The sequence below is a fragment of the Acanthochromis polyacanthus genome, chromosome 20, assembly GCF_021347895.1.
Source record: "Acanthochromis polyacanthus isolate Apoly-LR-REF ecotype Palm Island chromosome 20, KAUST_Apoly_ChrSc, whole genome shotgun sequence".
Lineage (NCBI taxonomy): Eukaryota > Metazoa > Chordata > Actinopteri > Pomacentridae > Acanthochromis > Acanthochromis polyacanthus.
Genome location: NC_067132.1, coordinates 26,465,308 through 26,492,360, shown reverse-complemented (window position 1 = coordinate 26,492,360; position 27,053 = coordinate 26,465,308). Strand labels below are relative to the sequence as shown.

At 37.7% G+C, this 27,053-nt stretch overlaps 2 protein-coding genes across 6 annotated transcripts; one reads left to right on the top strand and one right to left on the bottom strand.

The window, feature by feature from the left end:
* Positions 1–12,235: 12,235 nt before the first annotated feature.
* Positions 12,236–23,414, top strand: irf9 (interferon regulatory factor 9). Of its 2 annotated transcripts, none has more exons than XM_022221886.2 (10): positions 12,236–12,340; positions 12,709–12,817; positions 14,292–14,414; positions 14,496–14,676; positions 18,216–18,349; positions 18,934–19,012; positions 19,467–19,526; positions 19,626–20,015; positions 20,764–20,879; positions 21,184–23,414. In XM_022221886.2, the coding sequence occupies exons 2-10, from the start codon at positions 12,761–12,763 to the stop codon at positions 21,325–21,327; spliced, it is 1,284 nt and encodes a 427-aa protein (XP_022077578.1). In that variant the 5' UTR covers positions 12,236–12,340; positions 12,709–12,760; the 3' UTR covers positions 21,328–23,414. The 2 variants fall into 2 exon arrangements, with proteins under 2 accessions (XP_022077578.1, XP_051796001.1); XM_051940041.1 differs by having other exon boundaries at positions 12,284–12,340; positions 12,753–12,817.
* On the bottom strand, positions 22,173–27,039 carry emc9 (ER membrane protein complex subunit 9). Of its 4 annotated transcripts, none has more exons than XM_022221887.2 (6): positions 26,853–27,039; positions 26,471–26,673; positions 25,661–25,737; positions 25,457–25,526; positions 25,221–25,315; positions 22,173–23,693 (listed from the first exon to the last, which is right to left on the bottom strand). In XM_022221887.2, exons 2-6 carry the CDS (start codon positions 26,663–26,665, stop codon positions 23,513–23,515), a joined length of 618 nt encoding a protein of 205 aa, XP_022077579.1. In that variant the 5' UTR covers positions 26,666–26,673; positions 26,853–27,039; the 3' UTR covers positions 22,173–23,512. The 4 variants fall into 4 exon arrangements, with proteins under 4 accessions (XP_022077579.1, XP_022077580.1, XP_022077581.1 ...); XM_022221888.2 differs by having other exon boundaries at positions 26,471–26,670; XM_022221889.2 differs by having other exon boundaries at positions 26,891–27,036.
* Positions 27,040–27,053: the final 14 nt, after the last annotated feature.

Below are 27,053 nucleotides of genomic sequence, written 5' to 3'. Positions count from 1 at the left end.
TATTTGTCTGACATTTTATGATACGTTGACACACTTCTACTGTCACAAAGCATATAGTCTGACCTATGATACTATATACATTTTGGACGATGTACTAAACTACGACGTTTTTTTCCACATTTTGGACGACATACTAAACTACGACGTTTTTTTCCACATTTTGGACGACATACTAAACTATGACGTTTTTTTCAACATTTTGGATGATATTAAACTGACGTTTTTCGTGACATTTTGGACGACATAGTAAACTATGATGTTTTGGTGACGTTTTGGACGACATACTAAACTATGACGTTTTTTACCACATTTTGGACGACATGCTGAACTATGACGTTTTGGTGACATTTTGGACGACATACTAAACTATGACGTTTTGGTGACATTTTGAATGACATACTAAACTGACGTTTTTTTCCACATTTTGAATGACATACTAAACTGACGTTTTTTACACGTTTTGGATGATATACTAAACTATGACGTTTTGGACGACATACTAAACTATGACGTTTTGGTGACATTTTGGACGACATACTAAACTGACATTTTTTTCCACATTTTGAATGACATACTAAACTGACGTTTTTTACACGTTTTGGACGACATACTAAACTATGACGTTTCTGGTGACATTTTGGATGACATGCTAAACTATGACGTTTCTGGTGACATTTTGGATGACATGCTAAACTATGACATTTCTGGTGACATTTTGGACGACATACTAAACTATGACGCTTTGGGTGACGTTTTGGACGACATACTAAACTGACGTATTTTTACACGTTTTGGACGACATACTAAACTATGACGCTTTGGGTGACGTTTTGGACGACATACTAAACTGACGTTTCTGGTGACATTTTGGATGACATGCTAAACTATGACGTTTTTTTCCACATTTTGGACGACATACTAAAGTATGACGTTTTTGGTGACATTTTGGACGACACGGTAAACTATGATGTTTTTTACCACATTTTGGACGACATACTAAACTATGACGTTTTTTACCACATTTTGGACGACATACTAAACTATGACGTTTTGGTGACATTTTGGACGACATACTAAACTAACGTATTTTTACACGTTTTGGACGACATACTAAACTATGACGCTTTGGGTGACGTTTTGGACGACATACTAAACTATGACGCTTTGGGTGACGTTTTGGACGACATACTAAACTATGACGCTTTGGGTGACGTTTTGGACGACATACTAAACTGACGTTTCTGGTGACATTTTGGATGACATGCTAAACTATGACGTTTTTTTCCACATTTTGGACGACATACTAAAGTATGACGTTTTTGGTGACATTTTGGACGACACGGTAAACTATGACGTTTTTGGTGACATTTTGGACGACACGGTAAACTATGATGTTTTTTACCACATTTTGGACGACATACTAAACTATGACGTTTTTCGTGACATTTTGGACGACATAGTAAACTATGATGTTTTTGGTGACGTTTTGGACGACATACTAAACTATGACGTTTTTTACCACATTTTGGACGACATGCTGAACTATGACGTTTTGGTGACATTTTGGACGACATACTAAACTATGACGTTTTTTACCACATTTTGGACGACATACTAAACTATGACGTTTTTGGAGACATTTTGGACGACATACTAAACTGACATTTTTTTCCACATTTTGAATGACATACTAAACTGACGTTTTTTACACGTTTTGGACGACATACTAAACTATGACGTTTTTTACCACATTTTGGACGACATACTAAACGATGACGTTTTTGGAGACATTTTGGACGACATACTAAACTGACATTTTTTTCCACATTTTGAATGACATACTAAACTGACGTTTTTTACACGTTTTGGACGACATACTAAACTATGACATTTCTGGTGACATTTTGGACGACATACTAAACTATGACGTTTTGGACGACATACTAAACTATGACGTTTTGGCGACATTTTGGACGACATACTAAACTGACATTTTTTTCCACATTTTGAATGACATACTAAACTGACGTTTTTTACACGTTTTGGACGACATACTAAACTATGACGTTTCTGGTGACATTTTGGATGACATGCTAAACTATGACGTTTCTGGTGACATTTTGGATGACATGCTAAACTATGACATTTCTGGTGACATTTTGGACGACATACTAAACTATGACGCTTTGGGTGACGTTTTGGACGACATACTAAACTGACGTATTTTTACACGTTTTGGACGACATACTAAACTATGACGCTTTGGGTGACGTTTTGGACGACATACTAAACTGACGTTTCTGGTGACATTTTGGATGACATGCTAAACTATGACGTTTTTTTCCACATTTTGGACGACATACTAAAGTATGACGTTTTTGGTGACATTTTGGACGACACGGTAAACTATGATGTTTTTTACCACATTTTGGACGACATACTAAACTATGACGTTTTTACCACATTTTGGACGACATACTAAACTATGACGTTTTGGTGACATTTTGGACGACATACTAAACTAACGTATTTTTACACGTTTTGGACGACATACTAAACTACGACGTTTTTGGAGACATTTTGGACGACATACCAAACTATGACATTTTTGGTAACATTTTGGACGACATACTAAACTGACATTTTTTTCCACATTTTGAATGACATACTAAACTGACGTTTTTTACACGTTTTGGATGACATACTAAACTATGACATTTCTGGTGACATTTTGGACGACATTCTAAATTATGACGTTTCTGGTGACATTTTGGACGACATTCTAAATTATGACGTTTCTGGTGACATTTTGGACGACATACTAAACTATGACGTTTCTGGTGACATTTTGGACGACATTCTAAAGTATGACGTTTCTGGTGACATTTTGGACGACATTCTAAATTATGACGTTTTGGTGACATTTTGGACGACATACTAAACTGACGTATTTTTACACGTTTTGGATGACATACTAAACTATGACATTTCTGGTGACATTTTGGACGACATTCTAAATTATGACGTTTCTGGTGACATTTTGGACGACATTCTAAACTATGACATTTCTGGTGACATTTTGGACGACATTCTAAATTATGACGTTTCTGGTGACATTTTGGACGACATACTAAACTATGACGTTTCTGGTGACATTTTGGACGACATTCTAAAGTATGACGTTTCTGGTGACATTTTGGACGACATTCTAAATTATGACGTTTTGGTGACATTTTGGATGACATACTAAACTGACGTATTTTTACACGTTTTGGACGACATACTAAACTATGACGCTTTGGGTGACGCTTTGGGTGACGTTTTGGACGACATACTAAACTATGACGTTTCTGGTGACATTTTGGACGACATACTAAACTATGACGCTTTGGGTGACGCTTTGGGTGACGTTTTGGACGACATACTAAACTATGACGTTTCTGGTGACATTTTGGACGACATACGAAACGATGACGTTTCTGGTGACATTTTGGACGACATGCTAAACTAGGACGTTTTGGTGAAATTTTGGACGACATACTAAACTATGACGTTTCTGGTGACATTTTGGACGACATACGAAACGATGACGTTTCTGGTGACATTTTGGACGACATGCTAAACTAGGACGTTTTGGTGAAATTTTGGACGACATACTAAACTATGACGTTTTTTTCCACATTTTGGATGACATACTAAAGTATGACGTTTTTGGTGACATTTTGGACGACGTAGTAAACTGACGTTTTTTACCACATTTTGGACGACGTACTGAACTATAACGTTTTGGTGACATTTTGGACGACATACTAAACTATGACGCTTTGGGTGACGTTTTGGACGACATACTAAACTATGACGCTTTGGGTGACGTTTTGGACGACATACTAAACTATGACGCTTTGGGTGACGTTTTGGACGACATACTAAACTGACGTTTCTGGTGACATTTTGGATGACATGCTAAACTATGACGTTTTTTTCCACATTTTGGACGACATACTAAAGTATGACGTTTTTGGTGACATTTTGGACGACACGGTAAACTATGACGTTTTTGGTGACATTTTGGACGACACGGTAAACTATGATGTTTTTTACCACATTTTGGACGACATACTAAACTATGACGTTTTTCGTGACATTTTGGACGACATAGTAAACTATGATGTTTTTGGTGACGTTTTGGACGACATACTAAACTATGACGTTTTTTACCACATTTTGGACGACATGCTGAACTATGACGTTTTGGTGACATTTTGGACGACATACTAAACTATGACGTTTTTTACCACATTTTGGACGACATACTAAACTATGACGTTTTTGGAGACATTTTGGACGACATACTAAACTGACATTTTTTCCACATTTTGAATGACATACTAAACTGACGTTTTTTACACGTTTTGGACGACATACTAAACTATGACGTTTTTTACCACATTTTGGACGACATACTAAACGATGACGTTTTTGGAGACATTTTGGACGACATACTAAACTGACATTTTTTTCCACATTTTGAATGACATACTAAACTGACGTTTTTTACACGTTTTGGACGACATACTAAACTATGACATTTCTGGTGACATTTTGGACGACATACTAAACTATGACGTTTTGGACGACATACTAAACTATGACGTTTTGGCGACATTTTGGACGACATACTAAACTGACATTTTTTTCCACATTTTGAATGACATACTAAACTGACGTTTTTTACACGTTTTGGACGACATACTAAACTATGACGTTTCTGGTGACATTTTGGATGACATGCTAAACTATGACGTTTCTGGTGACATTTTGGATGACATGCTAAACTATGACATTTCTGGTGACATTTTGGACGACATACTAAACTATGACGCTTTGGGTGACGTTTTGGACGACATACTAAACTGACGTATTTTTACACGTTTTGGACGACATACTAAACTATGACGCTTTGGGTGACGTTTTGGACGACATACTAAACTGACGTTTCTGGTGACATTTTGGATGACATGCTAAACTATGACGTTTTTTTCCACATTTTGGACGACATACTAAAGTATGACGTTTTTGGTGACATTTTGGACGACACGGTAAACTATGATGTTTTTACCACATTTTGGACGACATACTAAACTATGACGTTTTTTACCACATTTTGGACGACATACTAAACTATGACGTTTTGGTGACATTTTGGACGACATACTAAACTAACGTATTTTTACACGTTTTGGACGACATACTAAACTATGACGCTTTGGGTGACGTTTTGGACGACATACTAAACTATGACGCTTTGGGTGACGTTTTGGACGACATACTAAACTATGACGCTTTGGGTGACGTTTTGGACGACATACTAAACTGACGTTTCTGGTGACATTTTGGATGACATGCTAAACTATGACGTTTTTTTCCACATTTTGGACGACATACTAAAGTATGACGTTTTTGGTGACATTTTGGACGACACGGTAAACTATGACGTTTTTGGTGACATTTTGGACGACACGGTAAACTATGATGTTTTTTACCACATTTTGGACGACATACTAAACTATGACGTTTCTGGTGACATTTTGGACGACATACGAAACGATGACGTTTCTGGTGACATTTTGGACGACATGCTAAACTAGGACGTTTTGGTGAAATTTTGGACGACATACTAAACTATGACGTTTTTTTCCACATTTTGGATGACATACTAAAGTATGACGTATTTGGTGACATTTTGGACGACATAGTAAACTGACGTTTTTAACCACATTTTGGACGACGTACTGAACTATAACGTTTTGGTGACATTTTGGACGACATACTAAACTATGATGTTTTAGTGACATTTTGGACGACATACTAAACTATGACGTTTTTTTCCACATTTTGGACGACATACTAAACTATGACGTTTTTTTCAACATTTTGGACGACATACTAATCTATGACGTTTTTTACCACATTTTGGACAACGTACTAAACTATGACGTTTTTCGTGACATTTTGGACGACATAGTAAACTATGATGTTTTTGGTGACGTTTTGGACGACATACTAAACTATGACGTTTTTTACCACATTTTGGACGACATGCTGAACTATGACGTTTTGGTGACATTTTCGACGACATACTAAACTATGACGTTTTTTACCACATTTTGGACGACATACTAAACTATGACGTTTTTGGAGACATTTTGGACGACATACTAAACTATGACGTTTTGGACGACATACTAAACTATGACGTTTTGGTGACATTTTGGACGACATACTAAACTGACATTTTTTTCCACATTTTGAATGACATACTAAACTGACGTTTTTTACACGTTTTGGATGACATACGAAACTACGACGTTTTTGGAGACATTTTGGACGACATACCAAACTATGACATTTTTGGTAACATTTTGGACGACATACTAAACTGACATTTTTTTCCACATTTTGAATGACATACTAAACTGACGTTTTTTACACGTTTTGGATGACATACTAAACTATGACGTTTCTGGTGACATTTTGGACGACATTCTAAACTATGACGTTTCTGGTGACATTTTGGATGACATTCTAAAGTATGACATTTCTGGTGACATTTTGGACGACATACTAAACTGACGTATTTTTACACGTTTTGGACGACATACTAAACTGACGTATTTTTACACGTTTTGGACGACATACTAAACTGACGTTTCTGGTGACATTTTGGACGACATGCTAAACTATGACGTTTTTTACCACATTTTGGACGACGTACTGAACTATAACATTTTGGTGAAATTTTGGATGACATGCTAAACTATGACGTTTTTTTCCACATTTTGGACGACATACTAAAGTATGACGTTTTTGGTGACATTTTGGACGACATGGTAAACTATGATGTTTTTGGTGACATTTTGGACGACATACTAAACTATGATGTTTTTGTGACATTTTGGACGACATACTAAACTATGACGTTTTTTACCACATTTTGGACGACATACTAAACTATGACGTTTTTTACCACATTTTGGACGACATACTAAACTATGACGTTTTTCGTGACATTTTGGACGACATAGTAAACTATGACGTTTTTTACCACATTTTGGACGACATACTAAACTATGACGTTTTTCGTGACATTTTGGACGACATACTAAACTATGACGTTTTGGTGACATTTTGGACGACATACTAAACTAACGTATTTTTACACGTTTTGGACGACATACTAAACTACGACGTTTTTGGAGACATTTTGGACGACATACCAAACTATGACATTTTTGGTAACATTTTGGACGACATACTAAACTGACATTTTTTTCCACATTTTGAATGACATACTAAACTGACGTTTTTTACACGTTTTGGATGACATACTAAACTATGACATTTCTGGTGACATTTTGGACGACATTCTAAAGTATGACGTTTCTGGTGACATTTTGGACGACATTCTAAATTATGACGTTTTGGTGACATTTTGGACGACATACTAAACTGACGTATTTTTACACGTTTTGGACGACATACTAAACTATGACGCTTTGGGTGACGTTTTGGACGACATACTAAACTATGACGTTTCTGGTGACATTTTGGACGACATATGAAACGATGACGTTTCTGGTGACATTTTGGACGACATGCTAAACTAGGACGTTTTGGTGAAATTTTGGACGACATACTAAACTATGACGTTTTTTTCCACATTTTGGATGACATACTAAAGTATGACGTTTTTGGTGACATTTTGGACGACATAGTAAACTGACGTTTTTTACCACATTTTGGACGACGTACTGAACTATAACGTTTTGGTGACATTTTGGACGACATACTAAACTATGATGTTTTAGTGACATTTTGGACGACATACTAAACTATGACGTTTTTCGTGACATTTTGGACGACATACTAAACTATGACGTTTTTTACCACATTTTGGACGACATACTAAACTATGACGTTTTGGTGACATTTTGGACGACATACTAAACTATGACGTTTTTTACCACATTTTGGACGACATACTGAACTATAACGTTTTGGTGACATTTTGGACGACATACTAAACTAACGTATTTTTACACGTTTTGGACGACATACTAAACTACGACGTTTTTGGAGACATTTTGGACGACATACCAAACTATGACATTTTTGGTAACATTTTGGACGACATACTAAACTGACATTTTTTTCCACATTTTGAATGACATACTGAAGTGACGTTTTTTACACGTTTTGGATGACATACTAAACTATGACGTTTCTGGTGACATTTTGGACGACATTCTAAACTATGACGTTTCTGGTGACATTTTGGACGACATTCTAAAGTATGACGTTTCTGGTGACATTTTGGATGACATTCTAAACTGACGTATTTTTACACGTTTTGGACGACATACTAAACTATGACGCTTTGGGTGACGTTTTGGACGACATACTAAACTATGACGTTTCTGGTGACATTTTGGACGACATATGAAACGATGACGTTTCTGGTGACATTTTGGACGACATGCTAAACTAGGACGTTTTGGTGAAATTTTGGACGACATACTAAACTATGACGTTTTTTTCCACATTTTGGATGACATACTAAAGTATGACGTTTTTGGTGACATTTTGGACGACATAGTAAACTGACGTTTTTTACCACATTTTGGACGACGTACTGAACTATAACGTTTTGGTGACATTTTGGACGACATACTAAACTATGACGTTTTTTACCACATTTTGGACGACGTACTGAACTATGATGTTTTAGTGACATTTTGGACGACATACTAAACTATGACGTTTTTTTCCACATTTTGGACGACATACTAAACTATGACGTTTTTCGTGACATTTTGGACGACATACTGAACTATGACGTTTTTTACCACATTTTGGACGACATACTAAACTATGACGTTTTTCGTGACATTTTGGACGACATAGTAAACTATGATGTTTTTGGTGACATTTTGGACGACATACTAAACTATGACGTTTTTTACCACATTTTGGATGACATACTAAAGTATGACGTTTTTGGTGACATTTTGGACGACACAGTAAACTGACGTTTTTTACCACATTTTGGACGACGTACTGAACTATAACGTTTTGGTGACATTTTGGACGACATACTAAACTATGACGTTTTTTACCACATTTTGGACGACGTACTGAACTATGATGTTTTAGTGACATTTTGGACGACATACTAAACTATGACGTTTTTCGTGACATTTTGGACGACATACTAAACTATGACGTTTTTTACCACATTTTGGACGACGTACTGAACTATAACGTTTTGGTGACATTTTGGACGACATACTAAACTATGACGTTTTTTTCCACATTTTGGACGACATACTAAACTATGACGTTTTTCGTGACATTTTGGACGACATAGTAAACTATGATGTTTTTGGTGACATTTTGGACGACATACTAAACTATGACGTTTTTTACCACATTTTGGACGACATACTAAACTATGACGTTTTTCGTGACATTTTGGACGACATAGTAAACTATGATGTTTTTGGTGACATTTTGGACGACATACTAAGCTATGACGTTTTTTACCACATTTTGGACGACATACTAAACTGACGTTTTTTACCACATTTTGGACGACGTACTGAACTATAACGTTTTGGTGACATTTTGGACGACATACTAAACTATGACGTTTTTTTCCACATTTTGGACGACATCCTAAACTATGACGTTTTTTACCACATTTTGGACGACATACTAAACTATGACGTTTTTTTACCACATTTTGGACGACATACTGAACTATGACGTTTTGGTGACATTTTGGACGACATACTAAACTGACGTATTTTTACACGTTTTGGACGACATCCTAAAGTATGACGCTTTGGGTGACGTTTTGGACGACATGCTAAACTATGACGTTTTTGGAGACATTTTGGAAGACATTCTAAACTGACGTATTTTTACACGTTTTGGACGACATACTAAAGTATGACGCTTTGGGTGACGTTTTGGACGACATGCTAAACTATGACGTTTTTGGAGACATTTTGGACGACATACTAAACTATGTCATTTTTGGAGACATTTTGGATGATTTATTAAACTATGACGTTTTTGGTGACATTTTGGACGACACACTAAACTATGACGTTATTTTCCACATTTTGGACGACATACTAAACTATGACGTTTTTGTTGACATTTTGGATGACATTGTTATGATCTAAAAGATGTTAAAGGGGATGAAGGAAGTAACAATGATTTAAAACCAAGGTTAAATAAAGAAAATTGAGACAAATTATGGAAAAAAAAAGGTGATGAATGTTTATTTCCACAACTTGATAACGACTTAAAGCCACAGAGAAGCCCACATACCACCTGATAAACCTAAACAGCCAAAGAACAAAGGAAACTACCAAAATACTGCAGGCTCCTCAGCCACTGGAGGCCTGCAAAGCTCACAACCAGCTCCACAAAGCCGACAGATCAACACTGCTCCACAGAGGACTGCTGAGAGAAGAGGCCAAAGAGCGAGAGAAAGACAACACTACTACACTACCTTCACAGCTGCAGAGGAGCCTGGAGAGAGAGAGAGAGAGAGAGAGAGAGAGAGAGAGAGAGAGAGAGAGAGAGAGAGAGAGAGAGAGAGAACACAAAGCAGCACATGACGTTTTTGGAGACATTTTGGACGACATACTAAACTATGTTGTATACGACCAATCCCGCCTGCTGACATGCATCCCAACACCATGATATTGCCACCTCCGTGTTTCACTGTGCCACGCAAGTTTCTTGGATTGAGAGCTTCTCCTGCCTTTCTCCTAACGTACACTGCGCCATCTGATGCTCTCATGTTGTACTTGTCGAGGTGGCAGCATCATGGAGTGGGGTGCATGTCAGCAGGTAAGGTTGGTCGTATAAGTAGTGATGGAACAAGAAGAAGTTTAAAGTTAGAGGAGTTGCTGGAGTTTCTACCAGTAGAGATTGCTATTGGAGTCTCTACCAGTAGAAACTCCAATCCTACCAGTGGAGATTTGTCAGGGCTAAGGTTAGACTTTTGGTAAATGGTCTGTATTTATATAGCACTTTTCCACCTGCAAGGTACCCAAAGCACTTTACATGATACGTCACATTCACCCATTCACACACACATTCACACACTGATGGCGGAAGCTGCCATGCAAGGCGCTAACCACGACCCATCAGGAGCAATTAGGGGTTAGGTGTCTTGCTCAGGGACACCTCGACATGAGCACGACGGGCCAGGGGATCGAACCGGCAACCCTCCGGTTGCAAGACGGCCACTCTACCCACTGAGCCATGCCGCCTCATAGGTTTTAAGGTTAGGGTCAGGGGTCAGGGCAGGGGTCAGATTTAAAGTTCCATCTCTACTGGTAGACATTACAATCGCAAACTCTACTGATAGAGACTCCAATTCTACCAAATCGCAGTCTCTACCCTGACACACACACACACACACACACACACACACACACACACACACACACACATATATATATATATATACACACACATACACATGCAATGCAAAAACAAAAAACAAAAAAACAAAAGCCATAAAAGCAAACCTAAAATTCTTTTTTTTCTTGGTCTTAGACTTGTTATAATATTGGATTCATTTGAATTAAACAACAGAAAACATTTCAATAATGAATGAATATTAGCTGTCATCATTTAATCTGTGGTTTTAAACAAAGAATCTTGGTTTAATAAATAACATACAATCTATAGAGTTCACGGTAAATACCAATATAAATAACTCCTTTATTAATTTTAGTGTTAAATATTAGTGTACATGTCGATCAAACGTCTTTTTTTACTGTCATATAAGACAGACAAAGCAGAAAATGACCATATTTATGAACCAAAATCAACAAATTTTGCACCAAAAGTACAAAATTTTCCAACATAGTGATAATTTATCTCCAAAATAATATATGAAGGCAATGTCTTAGGACCACAGCTGACATTTAATGGTGGATAATGTTGTATTTAAGTCATTAATGCTTCATTTCAGTGTCAAATGTGAGTGTGAATGTAGATTAAATGTCTGTTTTTCATCAATAAAAGACAGAAACAGCAGCAAATCCTCATATTTTGGAATCTAAAACGTGTAATCTACAGAGTTCACAGTCAATGCTATAATATAAATCAGAGTGCTGTCCACTGTCGCCCCCTGTCGGCAGCTGATTGGCTGTTTCTGTGAAGTCACGTGGTTTCTGGGAAAAGGCTGGTCGGGCTGTTTGGAGCTGCAGCCTCAGAGATCATCAGTCTGAGCGGAGGAAGAGCAGCGAAGGTAAACGAAACCTAACTCCACTTCCTTAATTCTCCACCTTTCAGCCTATATTTGATTGTTTTCTAAATAAAGCGGCTCTTTTCTGACTCCTGTCTCTTTAAACAGACTCCGGTCAGAAAACAGCTGATTTTAGAAGCAACTTTTTGAATGTATTTATTTCCGTGTCTTATCTCATGTTGACGTGAAGCTTCAAACGCGAGGCTCGGGGGTTAATTTGCGTTTAAATACCAATTAATGACACATTTATGCTTCGCTTTTTATCACATTTCCGCTTCTTTTTCTACTTTTAGCGGCGCTGTGCTGTTGAATCGGGAGGGGAGGGGCTTGTTGTGATATTAATTTGTTGTTTGTTTGTTTGTTTGTGTCAGTCTGAGTTGTTTACAGGTTTGTTCTATTTGTTATCGGTAAAAAGGCGGAATCATGGCAGCGGGCAGAATGCGCTCCACCCGCAGACTGCGCTCCTGGATGGTGGAGCAGGTGAGTCCCTGGGGGAGTCTGGGGGAGGAAAGGCAGCAGGGAGGGAGGAGAAGGAAAGAGAAAGAGGAGAGGGAAGGGAGATATCCTCTAATGGGAATAAACAGAGCCAGCAGCTCATCTCTATGGGGCTTAAAGGGACTGCAGATTCATTTTTTATGCTTGAAAATCACCTAAAACTACATTTTGGTGCTTCTAATTGTAGATAAATTGCACTAAAATACATAATTTGTGCTTTTGAATTAATTTCTCATAAAAAAAATAACACACTCAGAAGTCAAATGAGGCTAATATGAATCCCCAGATGAGTTAAATGCCAAACTGGCATGCTGTTTACGAGGTTTCAGTGCATTTATAGGCGCTAAACTTCTATCAAATCAGCTGTAACAATCATCAGTTCCTTTAATGATTATTTGCTTTATCAAATGTGCATTTTCTGGATTATTTGATTAAAACTGAAATAGATACCCTCAAAAACTGCTTGTGACATCTTCAGATATCATATTTTTTGGCGACCAACAGCAAAATAAACACACATATTTAATTTACAATGACATAAAATGGGTTTTAAAACATACGAGACACTGAAATGCTCAAATTTTTTGCAGAGTTTTGCTTGAAAAATGACCAAATTATCAAAGTTGGTGATTCAAAACTATTTACAACAATATAAAAGCAGCAAATCTTCACATTTGAGAACTAAATTTGGCAAATTTTATTTTTTTTTACTTTAAAAACTCTCAAATCATCCTCAGATTGATTAATCAGGTCGTTATTTTTGCACCAGACCTGATATTTAATGGTTCATTATGTTAAATTTGCATCTTTTCTGACTAATGAGTGACTGACAGGTTTATTTTTAGAATCAAATATGAATCTAAATGTGGAATAATGTTTCTTTCTTAAAATCAAAGGGAGGTAAAGTATTTATAATCATTTTATGTTTCTTTAGAGGGCAGACTTGTGAATTGCAGCAAAAAAATCTCAAATATATTCAATTCAAACTGACAAATGTTGCTCATTTTTGCTGGAAAAACTACAAAATCATCAAAATTGGTCGTTACTTTTGCAAAAGAGTTGATGTGTGTCATCAGTTTAGTGTCGGTTTTACTCCAACAAAAGGCAGAAAAAGCAGAAAGTTCCCACATTTAGGAAGTAAAACCATTAAACTGACATTTAATGGTGGATAATGTTGTATTTATGTCTTTGCCATTTACTGATCTTGTCAGATATTACTGTAAATGTCTGTTTTACAACTACATGAGACAGAAAAAGCATCAAATCCTCATATTTAAGAAACTGAAACCATCAAATTTAGCACTAGCAGCACACAATGATCCAAATTTGTGACGAATAATCATAAAAGTGATGAATCAGATCATTGTTTTGTGATGTTCCATGGGTTATAATGATGTTTAAATTTAGTTTCAGCTATTGGCTTAAATCCAACTCTTGGTTGTTTTTGGTCTGGTTTCAGGTCAACAGCGCTAAATACCCGGGGCTGGTTTGGGACGACGACAACAAAACAATGTTCCGAATCCCTTGGAAACACGCCGGGAAGCAGGACTTCCGCAAAGACGAGGACGCCGCCATCTTCAAGGTCAGCGGGCATTTGTTGGCTTTTTAATAGTTTGGTGCAGTTCTAAAGAAGCTGTGGATCTAAGAGCTGTTTTCCGTGCAGGCCTGGGCGGAGTTTAAAGGGAAGCCGACGGACGGCGGTCAGGACAACCCGGCTGCCTGGAAAACCCGGCTACGCTGCGCCTTGAACAAGAGTCCGGAGTTTGACGAGGTGATGGACCGAGCCCAGCTGGACATCTCTGAACCCTACAAGGTTTACCGGCTGGTTCCCCTCAACGAGCAGGGTGAGCAACGGAAACACGCTCCAGTTCGGTTAAAAGTTTAGACTTTAAACAGCGATTCTGCCCTGAATTTAAGGAAAATTCCACTTTATTAAGACATTATTGACATCCAGGTGGCCAAAAAAACAACAGAAATTACACCACAGCTGAAAACTTCTAAACAAGAATGATCATTTGTTAAATATTAATTGCTACATTTATTATATTATTATACAAAGTATAAATGTAAACTGAATTATCCAGAGCCTGAGTTTTGTTATTATAAACTGCCAACGAATTTACAGGGGAGTGAAAACATTTGGGGGTTTTTTAGCCAGAAAAAAAAAGTTAAATTGGGAGAAAAATTAAATCTCGGGTGAGGAATCAGCGTTATAAACCTTTTCAGAGCAATCAGAGATGTTATAAATGCTGGAAAAAATATGGTGATATGGTGACCTCTACATTTTATAGATGTTTGACTGTTTAGTTTACACCCTCGTCTCCTCTTGGCTTTGTGGAAACACCGCCTGCAGTTCAACTGAAAATTGCTGAAAACACAGAATTTTTACCATTTTGCACAATCCTGTTACCAGAAGCGACTTATTTTTGGTAAACTTTTCAATGAGACGTGTAGAATACAGTGATTTTGATCAAATGTCTTGATTTTAGGTTAGATTTTGTCGCTTTTCTGGGATGTACGGTTTCGTACATCGCACATAATTAGTTCCACACAGCTCTTTTTGTTTTTACATTTTTTCTAGATGGAAAATGTAGATGAGATGTCTGTTTTGTCATGACAAAAGCCAGAAAAAGCTGAAAACTCCTACATTTCCGAAACTTAAACCACCAAATTTGGCACCAAAAGTACAAAATGTTCCAACTTGTTGGTAGTTTATCTCCAACATGACTCATCAAGTCAAAGTTTTTGCACCACAGTTGACATTTAATGGTGGATAAAGTTGTATTTAAGTGTGTAATGCTTTGTCATTGACTTATGTTGTCATTTGAGTGTTGAATATGAGTCTAAATGCAGATTAAATTTCTGTTCTACAATAATAAAAGACAAAAAAAGCAGAAACTCTCATATATAGGAAACTAAACGTCACATGTAATTAGTTCAAGGAAAATAGCGTAGGAAAGTTGGAAATCACACAATTCTTTCTGTTTTTACATTTTCTGCAGATCAAATGTCTGTTTTGCAACGACAAAAGCAAGAAAAAGCAGAAAATTCCCACATTTAGGAAACTAAAACCACCAAATTTGGCACCAAAAGTACAAAAGTTTCCACCTTGCCGATAATTTTTTACGTTCTGTGACCCTGATAAATGCCGTCATTTTGGTATTTGTATTTTTTTTCTTTCAAGCTTGATGGTGGGCTTCAGAGGATCAAACAGAATTAGAGCTGAAACAACAAAATATTCTAATAATTAAAGCTTTCCGCCAAAAAAATGCTTTTAAAATTTGACAGTTTTGCTGCTTTTCTTTGACAAAGTGAGTTATTTTGTTTGGATGATTCATTCAAAACACCATTTTCTACACAAACAAACAATCAATTCACTGAAATAACAACCTACGATGAAAAATAAATACGACTTGCAGCCCTAAAGTGAAAAATGTAACATAAAGCAGCGACACACGAAAGTAAAAACATCTTAAAAAGAGCTGCCATGAAAGTCAAAGGTTTATTTTAGATAAACTATGATTAAAAGTTGGGAAAACATCCTTATTTCTTGCGTTAGTTCTTTAAATTAATCTATTGCAGGCGTTCACAGCAGCACCAACGCTCCTGACCTCCATTCAAACCGAAACTAAACGTTACACAACGAGACTCTGACAACCCGAGAACTTTCCTCCCTGCCGTCTACTATCGAACGTTTGTCACATTTTCAACGTGGAATTACAGTTGATCTCTGTTTAGTTATACTTAGATGCTTGTTTGTGTCTCCATTTATTTTTGTTGGTTTTGTCTTTAGTGACTCATGACCTCTGGACTGTTTGTGTTTTTAGCGACGTCTCGTGTTTGGATTCATTGTTTTGTCCGTTTTAAGTAGAAACCGGGTTTAAAGGGCCGACTTTAGAGTTCAAAATACTCACGTCTTGTAGATAAATTCAACTGTGCACTGTTTCTGCACAAATAAACAGCTAAACTTGAATTGTCCTCACATTTTCAAAGATGTTTGGTAGAAATTCCAACCCAATTTAGTGAAGAATAAGCATTTAATGAGGCTTAGAAAGGCTAAGTCAAGCTTTAAGGCGTTTGTAGGTTGGGAGGGATTCAGTGAGTTCAGTGATCTTATTATTAGAAAAAGGAGTGTGAGCGCCATCTGCTGGACAAACTGTATAACTACAGTTTTTATAAACGACCCCTAAGCAGCTTCCTCTGCATTATTTTCATCTTGCTTCATAAAGGCAACCGTTAAATGTGAAAAATACAAAACACATCAGACAAATCATGTTGTTTTGATCAAAAGTCCAAAATCCAAAAATACTTGAAGTTAATGTTAAATATGACAAAGAAAAGCTGCAAAACCTGCAAAAAATTAGGAATATTTAGCATTTTTTCACAATTTCTGCTTGAAAAATGCAGAAAATCTGTAGATTTTTTATTATTCAGGCTGCATTTAATGCTGATTTTCAATATTAATTTGATTTTTTTTTTTGTTTAAACAGTGGAAGAACAATTTAAATGATGCTCAGTGCAACGTTTTTTGTGCAAAAATCTGACAAATTCCGTGAATTTTTGCCTTCATGCTGGCGCAAGGAACACAAAACTTTTATTTTTATAACAGAATCTGGTGCAAACTGTTTTTTTGTAGCCAATTTTTAAATGAGACATTTAGAAATAAGTGATTTTGATAAAAATTCCCCGTTTTAAGCTTAGATTTGGTTAATTTTCCCGATCAAACCTCCAACCACAGGTGAAGAAAAGCAGCAAAACCTGCTGAAAACAGTTTTTTTTTTCACAATTTTCCTCGAAAAATGTTGAAAACTTTTATTACTCTACTGAAAAAAACGTCCTTATTAATTAGTTATTTGGTCTAAACATTGGAAAATTGTAAAAATGTTCTTCACAAATTTGTTGGTGTCCGAATATCTCTAAATACTGAATTTGCAACATTTGAGAAAGCTGAAATTAGCCAATATTTGTCATGTTTACTTAATAAATTAATAACTGATCAATTAAACTGTTAAAATTAATTGGAATCAACTCATAATTTCAGCTGAAATGATCAAACGGACCTTAGAAGTTGTGACAAAAACACAAGTTAAAACAAATAAATTGGTTTTCTTTAAATCTTTGGACAGTTAAAACATCAAACTTTATTATAAGATGCTTAATTTGACTGCAGGAGACTCCAGCGAGATAAATTTGGTGCTTTTTTATATTTATGAGTTATTTTGGACTTTCCTAAAAAGTTGAGTTTGTTTGGATGTTGCTTCCTGTTTTACATACTTAAAGTCTGTTTCTCATTTGGTAAATTATGCCTGAAAAAGGCAAAAACGGATAAAGTTTCACGTTTGTCCCGTTGGTTTTGGTTCTTCACTGTATTTTCTGTGTTTAGGTGTGCTGGTTCCGGAGAAGAAATGCAAAGAAAAACCCTCCAGGAGGCCGAAGAGGAGAAGAAGCAGCGATTCTGAAAGCGACGACAGCAGCCAGATGAAGCAGATAAAGGCGGAAGAAGTGACGTCTCAGCTGGTGAGTTCAAAGACAACTGGGAGGATTTAATGCTGAGATATCGACACAAACATGGCGGTTTTCTGGCGTCAAAATGAGGCCAAAATTTAGATTTTTAGCTCCCAAATGAGTGCAGATGTCCTAAATTCGCAGTATTTATTAATTCTAGTAATAATGTGGTGTTTTAGACGTTTACGTGCTAAAAAACTTTTGAAAAATGACTATTTTAAATCAGTAAATTCTGCATCATGCACCAAATATGTTGTATAAAAATGCAGCAGGAAGATAAAAATAATATAAATTTAAAATGTAGTAACCTCATTAATGATAAAATAAATGCAACGTCAAACTTTGAGGCTGAAAGAAACTTTTCTGAACGATTTATTACATTTTCTTGTAGGAAAGTTTTAGGTCACTGAGGAGATTTGGTCAGCGAGTTCTTGATGTTTTGTTTTTACAGTCAGAAAAGGAACAACTTTTAGTTAATTTAGGACTTTTGGGTAAAATCTGCAGCTGAACTTCATCAGAGAGGCTAAAACGTCAAACTTAAACTTTAGCTAAATGGATAAAAACGTCTCTCAAAAGCAAATTTTCCCCATTTTCAGAGCGTCGAAGAAATTCTGTTACACACCGACGTCGAGATTGAAGAGCCGACTCCGTGCACCACCATCATCCAGAGAGACGGTCAGTCAACTCAATTTATTCCACACACTTTTAAATTTGCATTACTGCTCCAAGCTTTTCATCGCTGATAAAATCATAGAAGAGGTGATGCACAAACTTGGAGCAACAGCTGAAGAAAGAGTGGAAAAATGTAAAAAAAAAAAAAAATGGATGCTGACATTCTTCTGTTGCTAATTCTGTGTAATATTCTTCTTTTTCAATCGTCGAAATGTGTTAGGAAGTGAAAAACAAACAGATTTCAAACATGAAATCATTCTTGGGTGGACAAAAATAGGATAAAAACAGTAATAAAAATGATTATTCCTATCCAAAATGCCATAAAAACACACTTATGGAAAAGCGTAAGGTCCAATCGCTGCTGCATCTAAGTGTTAAAAATCCTCTAGAGTTTTTCTTCATCGTCCAACAAAACAAACAACCTGCTGATCTTTCTGACTCACCTTTGCTTCTGCAGCGGTGGAGGAGATCCGGCTGGACGTGAGGATCGAGGAGAGCGTCGCACCTCCTGCAGGAGGTAAAAAACAAGAAGACAAATGATCCCAACAAGGCAAAATCATTTTTTAACTGAACTTTCCCGTCTTTAATCGACCTCCTCTTGTGTCCGTCTTTACAGCTCAGGACTCCTTCAACGTGACGATTCACTATTTAGGACAAGAGGTCCACAAACGTCAGATCAACGGCACCGATGTCCGGATCACCTACCAGCCGTCGGCTCCGATTCCCCCGACGCCGGCCGCCCTGAAGAACAGGTTTCCTCGGATCCCGCTGCCGGAGCCTCCGTCCACGCTGCCGGCCGGCCCGGAGCTGCAGGCGCTCTACACCCTGCTGCCCTTCATGGAGAAAGGTGTGGTGCTCACCTCCACGCCGCAGGGGGTCTACGGCAAGAGGTTCTGCCAGGGCCGGGTGTTCTGGACGGGTCCACACTCGACCACGGCCGGCCTGCACAAGATGGAGAGGAACACGGAGCCGGTGCTGCTGTTCAGCAAAGACGCCTTCAGGCAGCGTAAGTCAGGGAGAAGTGGACGGACGGTTGAGATCAGCGGTAGCAGACGCTGCAAAGCAAACAGTCTGAAATCTAGGAAAACTCTGCTGCATTTAAAATCTGCAGAATTTAGTGAACCTCGTGATACGCCTACTACAAAGACTGGTTACGTAAAAATGTTTTTGCCCAATAAATAGGAATAAATTTCAAGATCGCGCAGTCACAGAGGTCTAAAAGCCATGTTATTTACAAAAAAGACTAAAACAATTCCACCATTTATCCCAGCAAGTAAAGACAGAAAGACTCGTAGAAATTCCAACTTTCCACCGGTCCATGAACTACTCATGTCAACTTGAGGGTTGATCAGGCAAATTTATCAAATTTAAGCAAAAAAATCATGAAATCACTTCATTCTATGTGTGTTGTTTACAAATTAGCCAAAAGTAACAGGTTTGCACCCAAATCTGTTGTTTTTTTTGTTTAAATAATTTAACGCAAGAAACTCTGAAGACAGGAAATCATGGGATTTTTAATTCTCTAATGGTCCTTGAACTACTCTTCTGTCAACTAGAGCTTTGGTTGGAAAATTAAGCAAATTTAAAAAAAACAAACATGAAATTTCATCAAAATCTTTTTATTCTACATGTTTTGTTTACAAATTAGCCAAAAAATAAACAGTTTGCACCAGATACTGTTAAAAAAAAGTTCTGCCAAAAAGCAAAAATACAAGCTTAATTCTAATTGTGTATTTTACTGATTTTTTTTCCAGAACTGGATAATTTTCGTACGAACGGCGGCGAACCTCCTCAGTGCTTCATCACTTTGTGTTTCGGAGAAGAGCTGAGTAACGCCGAGGACCCGTCTAAGAAACTGATCATAGTTCAGGTAAAGGTGCTGTGTCTCCTCTACAGTCAATCACAAGCTTCATTTCTGGATGAATTAACAGGAAACTTAAAATGTCCTCTTCTGACTAAACAGTTCAACTTTGCTAGCTGGCAACAGAAATACTAGTTAGACCAGTTATTAATATTTTATGTGTGTACAATGCTGGACAGATGTTAAAGCCAGAGCAGTTCAGCTGTAATTTAACCTAAAAAGTGAAAACAAGGTTGAATGTAGACTGTCAGAATAAATGTGTGCGTTACATTACCATATTAGAAACAGTAAAAATACCTCTTCTCCTGTGCAGATTTCTCTTCCGTGGGCAGAAGAGCAGGTCCAGAGCACCCAGTCCTTCTTGGACTCCATGAGCTTCCTCCAGTCTCTGGCCAGTCAGTCTCCAAAGGGGGAAATTACTCTGACGCTGGTCCCGGTCGCTTCGCCCACCTCTTAAACTACCACCTGTGGGACCGTCTCGGCACTTTGAAGGGATTTTATACCAAATTTTTTAAAATAAAAATCACAAATATCCCCCATTTAAATCCACATTCGGAACACGACAGCAGAACGGGGCCGTGCGATGCATCGAGTTTATCAATAATCACTCCAGCTACATCGTGTAACTACGATTTCTTTTGAATTTAAATCCCAAAAATTCAAAGTACAAACCCCAGGGCATTATATTTTATCGCAAAGCCAGATTAATAGCACTAAATCAAGCCAGAATTTTTGGGTGCCAAAGTGCTTTTATGACTGGAAATTAAAAATTTTTTTGGGGGGGGGGGGACGCACCTTATGTACGTTTAGAAAATATAATCGTCGTACTGCTGGAAACACTACATGCAAACAAACAAGTCTTAACTCCCTCACCGAGGGTCTCAAAATGTGAGTAAATCTTAACATTAGCCAGTGGTTTCTAACCTGAGCAGCTCACAAAGAGAAACTGAAGAGGACGAAAAACCATCTCTGCCTCCAAATGTTCATCTGTTTACTTATTAGTGAATAGTTTGTCATTCCAGACCTTTTTAGAGCTACTTCAGTGCCAGATGTAGCTTCGTTTTTAAGGGTCACAGTTTAAAAAGGTTCGAAACCACCTAATCTCAGCAAGCCATCAGAATTGTGTTTATACTACAGCGCTATATAGCTCCTATTGTGTACATGTCAGATCGCAATTTAAGCATAAAGGACCATAATAATCTGAGATAGCTCTGTAGGTTTTACTGTATTCAGATCCAATGCGGATTCACTCGTGTCACTGTTTGTTTTTTGTCGCTAAAACACATGAATGCTTTTTACAGGTGTGGGTTAATGGTTGCGTTTTAATAGATAAAAAGTTTCACACTCGTCATGAGACAGGCAGAACGTCACACCCCGCAGCAGGAAGAAACACAAATCTCCGTTCGTTCAACTCAATCGTTCAGTGCTTTTGTTTTTTTTGTCTTTAAATCATTTAACACATCAGAAACCAGTCTAATTTCCAGGAGTGTGTCCGTTCAGCCTCGGTCGACTTGAGATTAGTGTTTTGAGAATCAAACAAAAGCGCAAAACACGTTTTAGTGCAACTTTTCTGCAGTAAATACAATCAGCTGAAGCTCTGAATGTTTGGTTTTCTGGCGATTCTCTGTTTTTGTAGAAGTTTACACGATTTTTGCAGAATTTACTGTAAATTACAAAGGCAGGCGCACAAGGGAGTTACCTTAATAACCAAAAAAAAAAAATCAGTGTGTTATCTGCTTTAACTGAGGTCTTAAAGGTAACAGAAGGCATTGTACAGAGGTACGAAGTGAAAAAGACACGTAACAGTATGAATCGATGTACTGAAACGGAGCAATTTTAGCTGAATTCAAGACTAGAGTTGAAGAAATACGTCAAAAATCACACTAAAATGGACCAGTATGCAGGACATTTGTGGTTTATGAAAGGTGTGTATCAGTCGGAATTATATTTTTTCCTGGGAAGACATTTTTTATACGAGTTTATTAGTTTTGTCCGTTGTAGGAAGAGCTACAGTCTATTAAACTGTAATACAAACTTATTTCCCTGTAATAAGAGATAACATTCTGCTTACAGATGCCTAAAAATTATAGTAACTTTCTTCTACATTTAAGCATTTTTCTTAACTTTCCTGAAAAGGAAGCAGTGAATCACTTTAACACTTACATGATATTTTAAATCCCAAAGTAAAGGCAGAATATGCAAAAAAACAAACAAACCACAAACTACCACCTTAATCAAACCATTCTGAGCTTCAACACATTCATATTTACTGCAGGATTTTTGCACTAGAAGGCATTTCTGTTCATTTCTCCACTTGCGTTGCTTGTAAAACAAACTGGATCAAGAGATCAAGTGGATTTTAGTGTAGAAGGTGATTTTAAGGTGGAATTGTCCTTAAAGTCAGCGGGGTGTTGGGCTAGACCACATGGCACACTCTTGAAGGAGCGTGGAAGACTGGAGGGATCTACCAAGATGTAAATATGTTGTTATTTATGCATGTATGTCCTTGTATGAAAAAGAAATAAATGTCTTTCTAAACTGTGAGTGGTGGATCAGTCGGGTTATTAAAAAAACAGTTGTGCAGGACGACGTTGGGTCGGAACATAAATAAATCTCAGTACAAACTGATGCTACTGGTCAGTCTAGATGTTCCCGTTGGCCGGCGATGCCAGCTCCGCTATCTTGGTGTTCAGTTTCTGATTGGTCCAATCCTTTGTGATGTCGTCCAAGTGGCTGTCAAAGTCCACCAAAAGCGCGTGGTCGCCCGACTCCAGCATCTGGCCGGCGATCGACCGGGTTTCCTCCCACTGTCGGAGCATTATCCTGGACGGGATGGAGAAGAGGAAGGAGTTAGCGGATCAGAGAAGATTTTACGAGTTGAGCAGACGTGTTGAAAAGACCCAAGAACAAAAATATGACATGAAGAAAAAGATTTATATCAGCGTTGCACGTCAATGTACCCTTCAGGAGAATGTTGTGGAGGATTTTCTCTGTATTTAAATGCATCTTGAGATGATCAAGCTTTAGCAGGAGTGAGGTTTACTACACACCCTACAAGTCTTCTGTGCAGCGGTGTATAAATGCTGCACCTTTCTGGGACTGATTTGACTTATTTAAGTTCAGCTGGGCAGCTCCTCACAAGCGTTGCTTAAAAAGTAACGCTATGAAACAAAGGATTTCCCAAATAAGCGCCTTTTTCCAACGTTGTCACGACGAGGAGATGCGATGTGATGAAGAGAAGTAAGCAAGGAGACACGTTAGAGCAATGAAACGCTCACAATCTTCAAATATTTTAATTTAAAGGAACATAATCAGGTCACTTAGAAATTGTGATTAAATAATAAATATATTCCGTCAGTGTTTCCGTCAACTTGATAGGGCTGATGCTAATTTATTGCAACTTTCAAACATAAATATTTGAAAGTTGCACTGTTTTCTGTTTTTTTTTTTAGCTACTGATGTTTAATTTCTTCATCGTTTCATCCAATGTTTTGTGTATTTTAATATTCTGCAAGTACTTTATAACTCCAGTTTTGAAAGGCTTTAGGAATAAAGTTTATTTTGTACTTATATACTTTATTTAACAACACTTAGAAGGTAACACTGAGCACTTCATCTGGTTCACCTGATTATTAATGTGATTATCCATGTTTAACATTAAATGCAACAAAATATGAACTCAGTATCCATGTTTCCGTAGGTTTGTCAAACAAATTTGAAGTGAATGTCACAAAAATATCTTTAAAAAAGCAAGTTGTTTCTATTAACTGCTCTGGAGCAAAAAAAAGTCATCAGAAGGTGGCGCTGTAGGCTACATAGTGACAAGCCTGTAATGAAAGCTGGAGATAACATCTGGCATTTAGAAACAGCTAAAAAAAAATTAAAAAAGTAAGAACAAAACTTGGTCCATCTTTGAGAGGAAAATGGAGAAAAATCTTCAGGAATCAGGAGAGTTGTTATGCAAAGAAACAGCTCATCAATCATGTCAAAACTTTCAGGGAAAAGAAAGTGTTTCCAACTCACATTTATTCTTTCCACTAAAGTTAGAAAATACTCCAAGCAGGTCGGGAAATTAATTACATCGTGCTGCTTTCAGGAACTTTTTCTGCAGAAACATTTAAAGCTACAATTAAGCAATAACCGACATGAAGTCTGTCGTGTTTTGGCCGAGTTACTGCCAGAATTTATAACTTCATAATAAGTTACTGCAACGCAAATTTTCAGACCAAATTTGGTGTAGTCTCTTCACCTTCAGTGTTCCCAGTTTCAACTGAAAGAAAACTTGATTGTGACCAAACATTTTGTGTCTGGGATAATAAAGTCCTAGGTTTTATCAATGCAGACTCTTACATGTGTTTGTCTTTGAGGATCCACCTCGAATCTTTGCGCTCGTACATCACGATGGGAGGAACCCGATAGTCTGGAGACATTTTACTGCCATCGAGCTGCAAAGGAAATAAAGAACAACTTCAATGAACGGATAATGATGAATAAAATACCAGACTTTTAATGTTGCATAGACCTTATTTCTTATCTTTATCCAGAAACAGGTACGAATGAAGTGTTAGAACTGTTTTATTTCTTACCATTAATAAAACTGCATTGTCAAACTGCTCAGCAATCTTATCGGCCACCTTCAGCGCACACGGCGTCGGGCTGTCAGGTGAAAATCATGAAAAGATATTAAAACAAAAGGACTGCACTGTGTTAGAAATTTATCGTCACCTTTCAGGAAATGTCTTAAACAGTTTAGAAAAAGCTTAATTTCTGGAGAGGATCGAAAGTCTCACCTGCTATCTGATATGCAGGCATTGGCTTGATAGTATCCCACTATCCTCTGCTGAGTCTGTGAACACCACACGTCCACCTGAAACAGCAGAAAGCAGAGATTTTCTCAGCTCAAGTCACTTTTCTGTAGCAGTGAACAACTCACAGACGTCTGAAACGCGACACAAACAAGAAAATGCACAGATATGTGAAGCCAAAAATTCCAGGATATATCGCTGTAAGATACGGGACATTACTGACTTGAAGCAACAGATTTCTGATGCCATTGCTACCACTGATGAGGCTATGCTACAGCGAAAATGGCAAGAAATCAGGCATCTTCCTGATGTGCTTCATGCAACTAATGATGTCCATATAGAAGTGTATTAAATGAGAGAGAAAAAACTTTGACAACCAATGATTACAATAAAACAAATCTGTTTAAGATATCTCATCAACTGCCTTCGTATTAAATTCTTAAAATTGTAAAGAGACTTTATGGACACTCTGTATAATATTTAGAAGAATTTTTGTCTAAAAAATGTCATATGGTGTTTGGTTATAGGCGGTAATGTTGATTTTAGGAAATATCAACTATGATACCTGTCAGCTATGTTACAAAGAGTCCCGCAAATATATATTGACCCTGCTGAAAGGATGGTGCTTCTTACAGCTCATTTACATCCCAAACTCTGAACAGAACTTCCCCTAGCTGATCAGCATCGGTTGCCATGGTGACCTGGCAGGTTAAGTCTGACTTCAGGATCAACAAATCCCCCTGACTGACTCGTCAGCTAGCCCCAGCTCCAGATGGAGACACCGGCTGTGTTTACCTGTGTGAGGGCCAGCTGGGTGATGGGGGCCAGGGGCAGGTGGGAGTGAAGCAGCGGCACGCAGTCCGTCACGCACACAGCGCCACCTGCCGAGCTGGACGACAGCAGCAGGCCGTTGATGCTGCAGCGGGGAAACAGGCAGGCGTGCAGGTACATCTTCACATAAGCCCGACAAGACAGCTCCACCTCGCCCATGACGACTGCTGCGGGGAGAGGAGAGGACACTGGAGCCGGATACCGCACAAGAAGCACTAAATTCACCAGAAAACGAAACAAAAACGACCCCCGAGGGTGCATTTGACAGCCTCAATAAACTGCTAACCGGCTGCTACTGTTAGCATTAGCATAAGAGCTAACCAAGCAAAGCTGAATTGAATCTTACCTGAAGAGAAATTTAACTACAGACTGAAAAGTAACTACCTCTTCTAGACGCAATTTGAAGATTTTGAAATCTAAAGTTTCATGTAGGCCTGTAAAACCATCCGACAGGACACAAATTTCGTGTTACTGTTTCACTTGGCAGCTAATAAGAAGCGTCTCAACGCGACTTCTGGTCCCGCCCACAATAGCTGACTCGAATCAC